This window comes from Cylas formicarius, unplaced genomic scaffold (genome assembly GCF_029955315.1).
Source record: "Cylas formicarius isolate icCylForm1 unplaced genomic scaffold, icCylForm1.1 PGA_scaffold_3__17_contigs__length_32017465, whole genome shotgun sequence".
Lineage (NCBI taxonomy): Eukaryota > Metazoa > Arthropoda > Insecta > Coleoptera > Brentidae > Cylas > Cylas formicarius.
This window is the reverse complement of record NW_026844326.1, coordinates 12,424,843-12,441,914: the sequence shown is the minus strand read 5'-3', so window position 1 is coordinate 12,441,914 and position 17,072 is coordinate 12,424,843. Positions and strand designations below refer to the sequence as shown.

The following is a 17,072-nucleotide window of genomic DNA, read 5'->3' as shown; positions in this document are numbered from 1 at the left end:
TTTCATTGCATCGGGTTCACACATTCTGTAACTCATGACTCATATTTGCTAGTAACACGGAGTTATCTGAGTATCTCGGGTTCGCTATTGGGGTGCAATTTATCTATATTATTTGTTCGAAGTTCTCAAACGCTTCACTGAATACGTAATGAACGAAAATGTCTTCGGATCTGATCTTTTGCGTCTTTACATGTGCTCTTTGATACCAAGTTTTCTATACTTCTCGAGTCTTTTCGCTGTTCGTTCACCTTCCTGTGTATTCTACGATGGACTACTTTTATTATTTTAAGAAGCACTAATATATTATAAGATATAAAATAATAGATATATGTTAAGTATATGTATATGTAAGTTAACCCAGGTATTTGCCCAAAAATTTCACTCAATTTCTTTACAATCTCGCTTTTCTTTGCTTTCCTTATTTCGTGACGTATCATTGTCTCTGTTTTTATATTTGTGCAGTTTTTCCATCAGTCCCATGATTTGTTCTGTCATCTGTTTTTTTCTACCAACTGTCCTTTCGTATCCGAATTTCTCTCTTGTTGTCTTGAATAGATTTTTTGCAACTTCTTTCCCGAGTTCTATAGATTATTGAGGGTTATTATGTCTTTGAAATTTCTATTTAAATATCATTGCAGTTCGGCTTTGATTTCCTGATCAACAATTAGAAAGGGTGATTGAAATTAAAAGTTTACGAAAGTTATGTATGCAGGTGGTCATCGTTCGTCACTACTTTCAATTATGGCAAACAGATAGAATCTAAATACTCGTACTTGCCTGGAATGACCGCACTGTGAGATCATATTTGCATACTTTTATATTTAAGAAGAATGATTGGCAGGTTGAGTTGAAGAAGCCATTGGCTAGATTAATATTACGCAACATTTTTTTTAGAAAAAACTGAATGAAATACGGTCTATTAGTACAGTGTGTTGTAAATTTCGCTTGCATTACTTCATTTTTTTTAAACAAACACAAATATAGAAGCAACTCGCTCGGGACGTTCGAGCGTAATGGATCGAATAAGGGAAGTGAATAATTTCTTGGACGCTTTTAGGCCAGTTTATTATAGAAATGTAATGTAACAATACCACAACATAAAGTCCTAAAAATACTCAGATTCAGAAAAATGTTAAAGGTGTAACTACTGCTTTCGGCCCTACATGTTTTAACCACTGTATATTTTATATTATTGGAATTTCATAGCATTTAAGTTAAGATAATTATTTTTTACAGGTTTCGGTTGATGGGCACAACGCTATGGGTAATCTCGATCCTGTCGATCACATGCTTGACGGGTGGTCACTCGGGCCTCATCCAAACGGAATTCGACATAACGTCGTATCTTCGTCCTGTGCCGAACGAATTGAGGTCCGTAGTACAAAAGGCATTGATTGCCGAAATTAATAGCACGCTGCCATTCGATAAATGTTCTCGGCAAGAAGACACGGTGCCATGTCCTCCGAGCAAATTCAGAAGACCATCCGGTGAATGCAACAATGTCAGACACCCTAGTTGGGGCACTCGCGGGGCCCCGTTTTTAAGAATGCTGCCACCAAGTTACGCTGATGGTAATATTAGAAATGCGTCGGTAATATCGAAGTTAATTGGAGTCTTCAACCAAAATGCAAACTAAAATTTATGATAGCGAAACTTTTAAATTTAGAAGTATAAATAAACTACAAATCGAAAAAATAATTTGGTAAATAAACGTATAAAAAGTCATAAAAGCATGGTTGTGAACTTTATATTGCAAATATTAAATCCTAACAACGATTACGGCGATGAAAACTAGCCTTCTTAATTCTAACAAATTATCTCTCTTACAAATTTCAAATTAATTATTTCATTAGCCTTTTCCCTGTTTTTGTCCAGTCTTTTATAAGTTTTTAAACGATGAAATTTCAGAGGTAAACAATTGTTACTCTTGGCGTTGTGATAAGAAGCTAAATTAAGAGTAATTATGACTCTTGGCATGAGGAAAACATATCAGTCGAAATAAAATATTGTCCAAAGCATTATCGGTTCAATTGCCACAAAAAAAATTGTGTTGATAAAACTAATCTCGCTCGAGGGGTTATGATATTTGCTTTTTTGTTTTCGATGGAAAATAATTAAGATAGTTCGTTATAATTATAGTTTCGTAGGTTTGTGCTTAAAATTCTATAAACGAGCAAAATTGCTGTTACACCTCTTTTTTTTTATCTTTCAGAAATATGATTATAAATTGAATTTCAAATATGCAATGCCTTTTAGTTTTAAAATTTCACAATTACGCATCAGAAAATTGAATTATTTTTTACAACTCCTGATAAATTAAATTATTTTAGAAAAAAATAACTCCACCAGAGATGTAAACGGACCTGCTGGCTCGTGGCATTTATATAACCCATCTGGCGTAATTAATATATTTTTTCCACATTCTTGGAAAAAAAAATATTTCAAAATCTTTTTCATCGAAAAAATCCGTTTTTAAAAAATTTTATCTCCTTTAGTTACCTCGTCTTCTGCTAATTTTAAAAGAACGACTGGTGAATTAAAAATGTAAGTGAAATACAGAACGATTGCTAAAAACCACTTTACTTGCACTAAATTTTAGGTTTTTGGTTTTATTATTTTTTTTAATCAATCCGCTTTTTCACTATGCCTGGTGGTTTTTGAACATGCAAAATTCAAAAATGTTAACAGCAATGTTATGAGATTCACAACTTTTACGCCACACATCTTTTTTTTTGTTTTAAATGTCATAAAGCATTAAAAACTGTGAAAATCTGAACATTACCTGCTGTAGAATTCAAAAATGATAACAGGATGGGGTCAGATTTCGCGATTACATTCTTAATTATGGTGAACTTTCGCTGATACACTTTTAAAGTTCTTTCAAACCTCCTAATTCTGAGATAGGAAGACGAAGAGTTATTTTAGTAACAGTTCAGTCTGCTGTTAGTATTTTTGAATTCTGCATGTTCAAAATCATGATGATAACAGGGTGCTAAAACCGTGACATTATGCTGAACCATTATCAATTACAGGAAAGAAAAAACCGAGACAGTCGATTTTGTCACTTGCCCTACCCAATCCATTGCAAGTGGCTGCCACGCTTCAAAATATTCCGGCGCAACCTCACGATTCTGTCACCGCCCTATTGGGAGCCTGGAGCGAACTGCTCCTGCACGACTTGGCCATGACCGGTAACCTCAAGGCCAGAGATTGCTGCGGTGATTCTGCAGATAGGCATCCAGAGTGTTATTCTGAACTAGGAAATGGCCAATGCAAGGAGTACATGCGCACTCTCCCGTCTATCGACGCGGAACAGTGCCAGTTAAGTAAGTTTGTAGTCGATTGTAGTCGAAATAGTCGTCTTTGTTTATTTAGGGCACAGAAACCAGATGAACTTGGCTACGTCCTTCTTAGATGGCTCCGCCGTATATGGAAATACCGAGGATCAAATTCGGAAATTACGTACTTACGACTCTGGATTAGTTAACATAACGGCTTGTTCTCTATGCCAGTCGAATGCCCTCTACTCGGCGATTCTCAAAGAGCACAACAGAATTGCTGTGGGTTTGGCTATGCTCAATAAGCATTGGGAAGACGAAGTGTTGTTTCTAGAGAGCAGGAGAATAGTGATTGCCGAAATACAGCACATAACTTACAACGAATTTTTACCGGTTATTTTGGGCCAGGTATAAAAAACAGTTCCATTAACCACTCGGTTAAGTTAAGTTCATGTTCGTAGGAAGTAATTGTCACCTCGGAACTGAATTTAAAGCCCCACGGACGATTCTCGAAATATTCCAGCTTAAGAAAATCTGGAATTTATAACGAAGTAGCGCTGACTGCGCTACCTGCGTTGCTTTCGATGCTCCCCAATAGTCTGGTAAGTCAATGTTGAATGAGCGGAATGTTCCTTAGATGGGTTCGAATTCTAGACAAACGAATCTGCCACAACTTTCGCGGAAATGGTAGATGTATTGATTAGCCTCCCAGCCCAAACACCAAGCATGCACATGGAAGTCCCACTGAGACGAGATTGGGACACGTCCGCTTTGTTCATACACATGGGCAGAGACCACGGCATACTGGGATATATAAACTGGGTACAGCACTGCAACAATATCACCTTTGCCAAACCTCCATTGTTCGAGACTCTCAAACACAGGGGAATAAAACCCGAATACATAAAGGCTCTTAAGTATTTGTACAATTCAACTGCAGACATAGACCTTTTGGCGGGAGGCCTACTGGAACAAGCAGTACCAGGAGCGATGGTCGGGCCAACGCTCAATTGTTTGCTGAAAGAACAGTTTATTCTTTTGAAGAAAAGCGACCGATTCTGGTATGAGAACGATCTGCCCCCTAGTTCCCTTACCACTAGTCAACTGAAAGAGATAAAAAAGATTACGGCCGCTGCCTTGCTTTGTGCAAATACCGACGGCTTGGAAGAAATCCAACCGAAGGCGTTCGTTCAAGAAGATAATTTCTTGAACGCTCGAATATCTTGCTATCAACATCCTCTACCGCAGCTCTCTGAATGGGTCGAAATGAACCACAAAGTCGATATAGGTGAGGACCTTCTAATGGATGCGTTGTCCAAGGCAGAACAAAAGCTTTTGGAGAGAAGAAAAATGGAATATCAAGTCTGGTCATCCGGTTAGTGAGTGTTTTATATGTGGAAGGGTATAACACAACAATCCTGTTACAGTTGGAGGAGTGGATCCAAAATCGTCTTATGGAATAGCTGCGTCGTTCAGCAAGGCAAATAAACAAGCAATTAAACAAGCCAACACTTCACTGTTGTTCGAGTTGGCATCGAATGAAATACTGAATTCACTAGGGTAAGTAAAATAGTTTGCAGCATCTCCGGTCTCGAAAATAACATCACCTGTTAAGGCACCAGAGAAAAAGGCGTCAGATATTTGATCCACATTCATTGGGGTCTCTATTTCAACCGCATATCACGGACGATCTACAACACGTGGATATATCTGAACTAATACCCGCTGAAGCACTCGAACCTGACGCGAACTGTGACGAAAACGGGCCTTGCGATCCTTCGTCGCCGTATCGAACTCTTACAGGGCACTGTAATAATTTAAAACGACCTAAATGGGGAAAGAGTTTGACTACTTTCAATCGATTATTGCCGAGCGCTTACGAAGATGGTAGAGTATCGCATAATGTAAGCTGATTGCATTCAAGGCAACCCTTTTCCTTTAGGCATTTCAAAGCCCAAGATAACGGGGGTTACTGGAGTCCCGCTTCCAAATCCGAGAGTCGTTTCTGCAACTGTGCATCCGGACATAAGCAATTTACACAAGAGATATTCTCTGATGGTGATGCAATTCGCACAATTCCTCGACCACGATCTTACTATGACGCCCATACATAAGGGGTTCCATGAATCCATTCCTTCCTGTAAATCTTGTGACAGCCAAAGAACCGTACACCCAGAATGTAATCCATTCCCTGTGCCCCCTGGTGATCATTATTATCCCGAATATAATCTAGCTACAGGGGAAAAGATGTGTTTTCCTTCAATGAGAACTTTACCTGGACAACTTCATCTTGGCCCTAGAGAGCAAGTTAACCAAAACACTGCCTTCCTAGACGGATCGATGGTAACTATTTCAAAACGAAATCGCTATTGCCATACTTATTTTTGCTCTTAGGTATACGGGGAGAACCATTGCGTTCTAAGAGATTTGAAGGGCGATCTCGGTAAAATGAACGCGACGATCCTCCCAGTCGGAACTAAAGATTTACTGCCAAGAAGTCCAACGCATCCAGAATGCAAATCCGAGTCTGGATTATGTTTCATCGCCGGTGACGGTAGAGCGTCGGAACAACCGGGCCTGACCATGATCCACACGGTTTATTTAAGGGAACACAATAGAGTGAGGGATAGCTTACAACGCATCAATCCGCACTGGAACCACGACAAGCTTTTCGAGGAAGCTAGGAAGATTGTAGTCGCCAACTTACAGCACATCACATATAACGAATTCTTACCGAGGATATTGGGTTGGAACGCAATGAGTCTGTACGGATTGAAGCTGCAATCGCAAGGATATTACAAAGAGTACAACCCCCATTGCAATCCGTCCATATTTACGGAATTTGCAACGGCTGCTTATAGAATTGGACACTCGCTTCTGCGACCTCACATCCCAAGGTTGGATAACAATTACCAGATCGTCGATCCACCGATCCTATTAAGAGATTCATTCTTCAAAACCGATTTTATGATGACGGTAAGTTTTTACGGATATCGAGGTACACTCTATGATGAACTATTTTCAGCCGGGATTGATAGACGATATCGCACGCGGTATGGTTTCAACGCCGATGGAAAACTTGGATCAATTCATTACCGGAGAAGTGACGAACCATCTATTTGAGAACACCAAAGTTCCGTTTTCAGGAGTCGACTTAATAGCGTTAAACGTTCAAAGAGCGAGAGATCACGGCATTCCATCCTACAACAATTATCGAGCTCTGTGCAACTTGAAACGAGCGACAACGTTCGAGGACCTGTCGAGAGAAGTCCCGGAGGAAGTTATAGAACGACTGAAGGCTATTTACTCGACCGTGGACGATATCGACCTGTTTCCAGGTGGAATGAGCGAACGGCCTTTGCAAGGAGGTCTGGTGGGGCCCACCTTCGGTTGCATTATAGCGATACAGTTTAGGCATTTACGAAAATGCGACCGATTTTGGTACGTATACACCCGAACGTTCCATAACGAAGTTCATGATTTACAATTTTAGGTACGAAAACGAAGATCCTTTGGTGCGATTTACGGAGCCCCAATTAGCCGAGATAAGGAAGACGACGTTAGCTAAGACGTTATGTGATAATATGGACGGAAACAACAATATGCAGAGGAACGCTTTCGATTTGCCGTCGAACTTCCTGAATCCGAGGGTGGCGTGCAACGCACTCCCGGCGATGGACCTTTCCGCTTGGAGGGAGAACGGACTTGGACAGGGGTGTATGATTCACGGCAAGCGGGTCAATATCGGAGAATCGCTTTTTCCCAGTCCATGCACCAGTTGTATATGCGACACCGATGGGGTAAATATGAGGATCCTTCTGACGGACAGCGTGAAAACTGACCGGAAAATCCGTTTAGGGCAACTGCGCTTCGTTGAAGGTAACGGATTGCGTGCAACTTCTCAGAGAGTGGTCGAAGCAGGATATACTTCGAGACGAAGTTTGTACAGCACAATGCGGATTCGTCTTGCGTGGCGGATCTGGATCGACGTCGACTAACTTCAAGCAAGGGAGAACCACCAGATTATCCGGCAACGAACCGGTTGATCCGTTTTTAGGGTTCAAGTTCCCCGATCTAAGTCCGTTTATCACCAAGTAGACGGACCACCCCGGACTGATTTGAAACGCTTTAATATTTTTTTTGTCGTTAGATTTAATACGTTTAAAATTTCCAAGAACGATTTTCGTTATAAGTGAGATAAATGGAACAGAAAAAGGATAACCGGAAATCTATTTCCTTTGCTTCTATTGTGTTCAGCGTCGAATAAATCAAATTTTTAGTTGACCATTGCAGAGACTTTCATCCGATCAGTGAAACGTGTATGCAATGTTAGTCTTCGATCGCCTTTAAACACATTTTAAGGATTATCTCGACTGAGATTGGAGATCTGGGCTATATAAATCGCGTTTTAATGCCAAGCATTTGTAAAGCTTAGTTAGCTTTCGCGATGAATTCACGGAACCAAAGCAATTATGCACATGTTAACAAATATTTATGTGTGAATGTGTACGGTCAAAACTATGTATGTATTGTAATGTATCATTCACCCCGAAATTTCCGAAGCTCATAGAGAATAATTTTGAAAATTTATTTTACTGGAATTAAGGAGTGCTTTGGTTAGCCTAATCAATTACCTTCATAGATGGGTACAATTAAAAATTAATAAATGTAATTTTTTGTCTTTTCATCGTTGTTCTTTAATTCAATTGTTCAGTAATTTTTTCTTGCAATACCAAAGCGCCCAGTTTTTATTTTGTTTATACACTTTTGTGTTATATATTTGTGATTAAATCCGTAAACGAGGTTAGTTTTTTTTTTTCACTATGAAATGCGTTAAATCGAGCCATGTTATACATATCATTGCCACGTCCATTTGAAATTTGAAAATTGAAATTTAAAGGAACCTTAGACATATTATGATTTTTTGGAATTGAATTTTTCAATTTTAATTTTAATATAATAATAAATATAATAAAGAGATCTATTAATGAAAATAATTTGTTACAATACAGGACTTCTGAAAATAACCTAATTAATATAAATGGAATGCGGTATTTCTTCTTCCCGATTTCAGGTCCTTATGACTAGTAGACAGTTTTTGCCCTTTTTTCTTGTTAGTTTCGAAAAATCGATAAAATCAAATTTTTCGAAAGTAAGAAGAAAAAAGAAAACAAGAAAAATCGATGATATCAAATATTTCGAAAGTATACGCGCTTGGCAACAAACCTTATCTCGGCAACGGAGAGTCGTACAGTTTAGCAGTTGGTACCGATGGAATCAGCGTCGAAAAATAAATGTTTTAATTTTTTGTCTTTTGTCCGTTCTCTGTTCTGTGTTCTAAATTCTCTATCGATGCCTCATAAAAACGCGAAAAATTTTGGAACGGTTTGAGTGAGGGAGCTGAAGTTTTGCTCCTTTTAAACTGGCCACGAGGCATAAGCCTATGAAAAATGACTGCGAATGGAAATTGGCATCTGTCTTTTTTGTGCGATTTTCGTCTGGCTTTTGGTACGCCTCTATGAAACACGATAAGTGTCCGAGGTTTGCAGCTATCGAATTCAAATTTTGCACAAATATAGAGTTCAGTCTCCGAAAGGAACCTATTGAAATTGGGGGGGGGGGTATCGAGAAAAAAATCATTTCTAAGAAATGGTATAGGCAATCGAAAACATTCTTGGACCAGAAGACGAGCGAGATCCTGGTCGAAATCATTTATTCCAGATGATTTTTTAAAAATGTACAGGGTGCGCCGATAAATTGCAAAAAACTGGAAATTGGGTTCCCCTTATAAGGATAATTGACCATAACTAGAGGGTTGTGTTTTAGCTGCCATTTTCGGTACGGGATGCTAAAACTTTTGTATTTTATGTATTCCCATATTGTACACGGTGTTCGGGATATTCTTTACCATATTCAAAAATGTAATAGGCGTCTGAAATTTATAACTATCGACTTCAAATTTAGCACAGAAGTGTCCATACCCACATCTAAAGTCATCCTGTATTATTAATAATTGAAATTACTAAGTAAATGGGTTTAGCAAACCGGAGTAAGTTAATAGAGAATTTTAAAGGAAGTATGGGGAAAATTTACAGATAGTGTTCGGACTGCAAGCGTCATTTCTGACATCAAAAAGTAATGTAAGAAAATGGTTCAATATAATTATAGGATATTATTAACAAATTATGGAATCATCAGATTAGTTTAATTCCAAGTTTTCAAATATTTGCTAATTTCAATTCTCCAAAATAGATCGGTGAAGTTTTCGGTAGGACACCCTGTATAACTAGTATTTTTAGTTACCATCTTAAAGGTGATTAAAGGTGCTGAAACAAAGCAGATGTTGTTTGTTTGTTTCTTATGGCTAAACGATGTTCCTCGAGCCTGGCTGAAATCCTTCTGTTGGTCTGTCCCACATACGTCAGGCTGTACGATCCGCATGCTACACTGTATACTCCTTGGTTTTCCAGAGTAATTTTTGTTTTGGGTTTCTTAGGATTGCTCCGATGGTATGATCAAGTTTGTATGCCGTTGATATGTCATGTTTCCGTAATATTCGGCCGATTTTGTCAGTAACCCCCTTGATGTATGGCAGGACAGCGATCGATCTTTGTTGGGTATCCAGTATCGTATTTTTCTTTAAAGTCTATTTTGCGATAAAAGTGCAGACATTTGCTAATAGGCATCGTTAGAAAGCAGCTAAGAATTAAAATTCCAGTTCGTTCATGGTTGAACACGGTAGTCCGAAGACAAGTCAGCATTAAAATATGCGAGTCCTAAGACAAGTCGTTAGCCAAGTTAGAGCAGAGTGTATCCTCTATCCGAGGTTATTAATAACCAAAGGATGGTGAGAGCTAATGACTTGTTCGGCAAAGCATCATCTAATTAATAGTGATGCCCATATTTGGATTTTATTATATGAACTATTTCAACATTAAGTACCACCAACATTCGACAACATACAGATGAACAGCCGTGTCAAAAGGTTTCAATAAAGACATTTTAATAATTATATAAATTGTAGATACCTATTATTTCAAAAAATTTAGATAAGTATCAAATGAAAACTAACGTCTTGAAGAACTTGAATCCCAAAATAAGAATTCGATAGCTATTCCGATAAAAATCATTTAAATTAAATTTAATTTATGAATTTATAATTTGGTAGATAATATCGCTTCCATAATAATAAAATGGCATCACAACTTCAGTAGTAATTTGCCGCAGTATATTTAAACGCTATTATCATCATGTTGACTTAGGGACCTAATTCTACCGGAAAACACATAAGTGAGCGAATATCTTAGATAGTCTACCTACGGATAGATGGCAGTGTAAAAGCAGAACAAAAGCAATCAAAATAATTAAAAAAAAAACAATAAATACACACAAAACCTAGCAATTATTAAAACTGCCAACGAACACGAATCCCAAAGAGACGCTAGGACATACGAAAATTGACAATGACCATAAAAATCTATTAAATTTAATTAAATTCAAGAATTTATATATCTTGGATGGTAGCAAAATATAAAGAAATGTAAATCACCACCACTACGATAAGGAACCTAAACCACCACTTCGGTGGTTTAGGTTCCTTATCGTTTTCTCTATCAAACTGCCTAATTGAGTGAAGAGCCTAATTAGTAAACGTGCGGATATGGATATAGTCAATGTGTTGTTTTGGACCTAAATAAAAATGTTTCAAAAGCAAATAGTTATTATTATTAAAATCTTGAACGAACAATAATCTCAACGTGACCAGAAAAGGTCGACTACAATTAAATTAAATTAAATTAAAGAATGTATATTCATATCTTGGCCACTGTCCATAGTAATACAATAAACAGAAATCACCATTTTTCTGCTGGATTTCTTTATCGCACAACTTTGTCGCTCCCAAGTGAGAGAACATTTTAATTATTCTCCGCATAGGTGGCGTTGTAAGTGTGATTTCGTTCGAATTTTTTAGATTAGTTTTGAGAGATGGTAAAACTGAAAAACACAATGTTCAAGTGTTAGTGTTTTATTCGAATTGAAACTATAATAGTATATTATGAAACAAGAGCCAGTTTATAATAAACGAGTGATTTAAAAACTTTACCGAGCGTGTTGCATACTTTTTCTACGACCGTTAGTTTTTGCATACACACACATATATTTTCTCAAAACAACACAAATATATTCACTGACATGACTGTCAGAATAAACAAAAGTCAAAATTCAAAGCGTGGGAAATATCTTTTAAAACATCCGATTGCTTCCAGACCCGTGCGGTAAAATCCCTGAAATTTCCGAAGTGGCTCGGATCCATGGGAAACGAAACTGATGTGGTAAAGCCAAGCTAGATCGGTGTGTAAATATATATTTTACAGGCGGGAGTAGAAAAATATTATTATTATTATTATTATTATTATTATTATTATTATTATCATTATTATACGTAAAGGTTAAATGAAAGTTTGATTTCATTCCCACTCCAAAGACATAAAATATTTGAACTCTTTTCTAGTTTCCGGTGGTGAGTAAATTTTTATGGGAAATGGAAATATATGCAGAGAAAGTATGTTATACAGGGACGGAAAGACCGAAATAAAAATGTAAAACTCGGATTATTTTCACATATTTGAATTTGAAAATAATTCTCAAAATTCAAGTAGATCACCTGTATCGAGTGCTGGTAAATGTTTATAGGATATAAACGTCGTATTTCGGCTTAGAAAATATGTCTAGAAAAGTTTGATGCTGAATTTTGAATCACCCTGCATTTGTAACTCTAGACATTAGTAAGATTATTCTGGAAATAAATCTCCGTTTCAAAAATTTCATAAAATGAGTGCACAACAAGTCCGGAAGAGGGCTAAATTTTAATAATGCATCCTAATATTTTTTTGCAATAGTTTTAAATCGTCATTAACTGTTCTTTGACAAAAAATGGTGACAAACGAATTTTATGTACAAAGAACGGTCACCAATTTTAGGGTTTTTTGTTGATGGCATATCGAGTGTCTGAAAAAGTATCTTTTCATGAATTATACAATAGCATTATACAATGGGAAAATCTTTGTATTGCTCATTTTCTTTTTAATTAATAACCCTCTATAAAGAAATTTTAATGCAAAAATTAAGACAAAATTATTGAACTATTAAAAAAAAAACGTTTAGTGATTTTTTTCATGTTAGTTTTTGTTAAATGCAATGCATTTATTAATTTTTCCAATATTAATGCAGGCTATGAATTCGCCATTAAAGTGGTATCGCAGTGGTTGAAGGCGGACAGGCAAGAGTATCGCATAACATTATGTTAAGATTTCTAGTTGTAAAATGCAATTAGCTATAGCAACAAACCTCTTAGAGACCTTTGCAAATAATTCGAGATATGTTTTCAGAGTAACCCCAGAGTAATATTTACTTCCAATTAAATCAAAATTATAAAAATGGCGTGATTTTGATGTTGGTGTCAGTCGATCGTTCTTAAAGTATCAACACAGACAACAAATCGCCTTTCACAAGGAAATCACTGTTGACATTAAATTCAAAATATATCAGCGACGGTGTTAATATTGTAAAAGATACTATATATTAAATATGTCTGAAAACACATCCTGCGTATATTGAAAGTTAAAAATATAAGTGAGTTCAAACAACCTTAAATAAGTTTTTTGCCGATATTTTTTACAGGTTTTCAGGTAAGGTGCCTTAATAAATACAAAAATCAAATTTCGTTCTGATTTCTAAATTTCCTTCAAAATCGAAAGTGGCGGTGACCGTGAAAACGTGCTTTTAATTTAATTTAAATTGATTAGGCGGTATTTTTTTCTCAAAATTTTTATCTCGGGAGAACATTTGACGAAAACTTTGCAAGCGATAAAATAGTGGCTCGTGTATCATACGGTACGGTCTCTGAATTGTGATTTCCAGATAACATGTCATTTAGAAATGTGGTGCGATAAGCCAATGTTTGCACTAAATGGAGCGTGTGGTCCATATCGGATCTGAGAACATGAGGTTTTAATATTTGGATTGTTAAAAAAGAGTCAATAAGCAAAGGTCGTAGTTGCATTCAAAATTGTCCTGTAAAACTTAAAAAATACTCTTTGATATACGATAATCTGAAGCCGCGAGAGGTCAAAAACATGACAATCTAATAATTTTGTTATGAAAATAACAAACAGAACAGGATCAAAAACTGAGCATTGAGGAACTCCACTTTTTTTGTTTAGGCGAGCCAGGCTCTCACTGTTAAGTAGTTTTTTTTATTAAATTTACTGATGTCTCTCCAAAACCTAGGTATCTTAGAATGGGGAGCAGAACATTGTGACGAATGTAGAAGGAACATAGTGCACTTACCTTCATCAATCCCTTCAATTTGTCACATTAAGAAGTGCTGTAGTACAACAGCTTGTAAAAGACTTCTGTGAGATTTTAGGACACATTCTATCACCTTAGATAGTATTGGCAGAATGAAAATCTTAATTTGAGGAAAAGGGACAATATTAGCTAGTTTCCAAATAGAACAGAACTGGGTCATCCAAAAGCGACAGATGTATTTTAATAAGGGCAACAAAAAACAAAGTTAATAAATAGCAATAGTCACAAACAAGAACTAGATCCAAAAAGCAAAATAAAAAATGTCCGCTTTTGCTCAGTTTGATATTAATTGTTCTTCTACGATTCTTTCAAAATTTGTGAATTAATATAAAACATAAAGGAAAACTAAAAAATCTGATTTGACATTAAACATTTTAAAATTATTTCTGGAGCAAATTTCCTACGATTAAAATTATTTCAAGACACTGTACAAAGAAGTAAGGAGTACAATCATATTATTGAATAGAAGAATTGTAATGAATAGCGATAGTAACATCATTATTTACAAAAAAATGCTGAGCCAGCGGAATCCTTTTCGGATTTAAGGAATAATTCCAAAGTCCAAAAGTAGTTAGGATTAAATTGGTAAATGACATGTAGTAAAATTAATTAAAATGTAATAAAAGCAATAAAAGATATCTGTGTAATTAAGGAAGGGATAATTTATTAATGCAAAACATTTATAATTCGGATTTTATATAATATTTAAATTGAATGTAGGACTGAACGCTTTAGTTCAAATCTTGTGTATCAGTTGAGCACAGCATCCGAGATGATCAAGTCAAATAGAGGAAAAGACAAATTTGAATAGACAATATAGTCGTAGAATATATCATATCAGAAATATACCATCCGACTATTGTTGCATGTTACTAAGTGTTGCATTTGTTACTTTTCGAGTGCCTTTGTGTGAACGATATAACACTGAACCGTATTTTGCTTTATCTTAATTTCAGCATTAGCATCCTTGCGGAGAGGGAAGCACATTTTTAGGGTTTTTCTCAATTTAATTTTAGCTTGTTTTCATTAAAGCGTTGTTCTGCGTTTTGATCCCATTTACTAAAATAAAATTAACAGAATTTAGTGATTTGTGGAATGTAGCATTAAGGTCATTATCCGCATATAGATTTAGATTCTGTTTGATTCATACAGTTGCTACAGTTGTTCATGGGCATGGTCAATGTCGCTTATTCCAACATGCGGCTGAGATACGCAACTGTCTTAATTGTCGATTTTACACGTCTAAAACCGCACTCGTACAGTAAACTGTACTTGTGAATTATTGCCTACATCTGTCTCCCTTTTTTTGTGAACATGTTGTTCCTAATTTTAAGTTTATCGGGGAAGAAGAAGAAGAAGTTTAGCTAAGTACGATGAAATATACGAGGGACACTTGAAAAGTGTCCGACCTAACAATGATACAGGACATTTTCGCATTTTGCAAGTCTCCTTGTAACTCTACACACTTTTACTAGCAATTCTCCCATCTCTTCAAAATAGGACTTTCTACAAATAGTACCCTGCTTTTTTCTCAGCAAAATAATTGTTCACGAAGGTGATTGCCTCTTCAGTTGACGAAAATCTTTGTCCTCCGAGCGCAGTTTTCAGCTTCTCAAGCAATGATGCGTATAGTATGCTGCCGTAATGGTTTTTCCTTTTTGAAGGTAATCGATTTAAATAAATCCCTGGCTATCCCAAAAAACTGTCACCTTTACTTTCACAGTCGAAAAATAGTTTTTGCTATTTATTATATTTTTGATTTGGGTGTAAAATGTCCCAAAACTAGTATTTTTTGCGCATAAACTGCGCTAAAAGAGCTTTCATTTGAACACGTTTCGAGAGGACAGGTTTCTTATGCTTAAATCTTGATTTAAAATGTGACAAACACGTTCTTCGGACATTTTCATAACCTTTGCTATCTCTCTCACTTTAATTAACTTTGAAAATATTATCGTCGGTAGTTACATCTCCTCCAGCTACCCAAAACTTTATTTTGCGTAGGCGTATTTCCACTCAAAAACAAATATTTTATAACAGCTCTATACTCAATTCTTTCCATTTTCAAAATAGTTGAAACTTTGATAAGTAACTATCCAGATGTGCACAACTACAATCACTAGCTTTTGGCAACTAGTGCCGCCATCTTCAGGGTGAGCTCGAAAACTTTTCAAGTGACCCTCGTATACATCATCATAGTTCGAACCGCTCATTTTTTTAAAGCACTAAATATGTCATATTCCGACCAGATCCATATTAATGTGTTTTACGTTGGTCTTCATTTCAGTTTTCAGGCAGTCCCAAATTTATTTTTTGTTAAGCCATTTGACTTTTTTTTACTAATAATTTTATAAGGGAAAGATTTATTCACGATTTGCATATCAGCGTCAATTAAAAATTCTGTCAATGTATTAATGTAGCAGCATATTCCAACAGAAAAATATTCCAGTCGAGTTAACGAATAACATTAACCAAAAACTGAGATAAGTCCATTTTGAAATTCGTATTTCATATTTGTTCATAGGTCCAACTTTAATACCGAGTTTTGTACATAATTTCAAATTTTATTTCTAGGAAGTTTTTGTGTTTTATTATTAACTTTAAGGTTAATAGAAAATTAATACAATTGTGTAATAACAAAGAATTCAAAACTTGATAACGTAGGGTAAAACTTTCTGTGTATGAAATTTACCTTTAATTGAGTAGCTAATTTGGGAATTAGAGGGATCATAACAAATGTGACTTAGAATTGTATGAAGAATTGGAAGGAAACATTGCTAAAATTTTGGATCGTAATTTAATGAATTTGGCTAAATCTACATGTGATAGCGCACGTGTGCAAAATATACAAACACATTTTCATCTCAACAAGTTAGTAGCAGCTAACACAGTAAAAAGCTTTAAAATTCCAAAATAGCTTTTCGCTGCTTTAAATACGGTTCCTTTAATGGAAAGGTTTACATTATAATAGGATCACAGTCATTTTATGATAATTTTCGAAAGGATAAAAGATATTTGGAATAGTAGGCGACCAAGTTTAAACATGTGTACGAGGACATAACTCTCGAAAAAATGATGAATTGCATTCTCAGTGCAAAAAAAAAACTTTTTGAATGGTTATCTGGGAGTGTTTTTTTGTTGTAACGTGCGTAACGAAATGTACAATCATTTTAAATTACCAACGTTTAACGAATAAGTGCCACTTTCGTTTAAATATAACTTTATCATTTTAATGCAATATAACAAAAAATTACATCATCTTTTGCCCATACAATTTTCTTTTGGTTTTAATGGTTAATGGTTAATGTATCAGGCGGTCTATTAATAAAGGACGACGGCTATATTTCAGGAATCGTTAGTCATACAATTTAGAAAAAAAAATTCTAGGTAAATCGGCCAAGAGAAAAAGCTGGAAATTATTTTCAA

At 35.8% G+C, this 17,072-nt stretch overlaps 1 protein-coding gene across 1 annotated transcript in view; it reads left to right on the top strand.

Moving 5' to 3' along the window:
• The window catches only part of LOC132699805 (uncharacterized), a 33,158-nt gene extending 25,082 nt beyond the window's left edge, over nt 1–8,076 (top strand). Inside the window, exons 2-13 of the mRNA XM_060666702.1 lie at nt 1,237–1,571; nt 3,033–3,326; nt 3,376–3,686; nt 3,740–3,880; nt 3,933–4,653; nt 4,706–4,838; nt 4,894–5,165; nt 5,221–5,621; nt 5,673–6,254; nt 6,304–6,719; nt 6,772–7,078; nt 7,137–8,076. Coding sequence (XP_060522685.1) covers nt 1,237–1,571; nt 3,033–3,326; nt 3,376–3,686; nt 3,740–3,880; nt 3,933–4,653; nt 4,706–4,838; nt 4,894–5,165; nt 5,221–5,621; nt 5,673–6,254; nt 6,304–6,719; nt 6,772–7,078; nt 7,137–7,376 — 4,153 coding nt within the window. The 3' untranslated portion in view covers nt 7,377–8,076. The remainder of the gene's footprint in view (nt 1–1,236; nt 1,572–3,032; nt 3,327–3,375; nt 3,687–3,739; nt 3,881–3,932; nt 4,654–4,705; nt 4,839–4,893; nt 5,166–5,220; nt 5,622–5,672; nt 6,255–6,303; nt 6,720–6,771; nt 7,079–7,136) is intronic.
• Nucleotides 8,077–17,072: the final 8,996 nt, after the last annotated feature.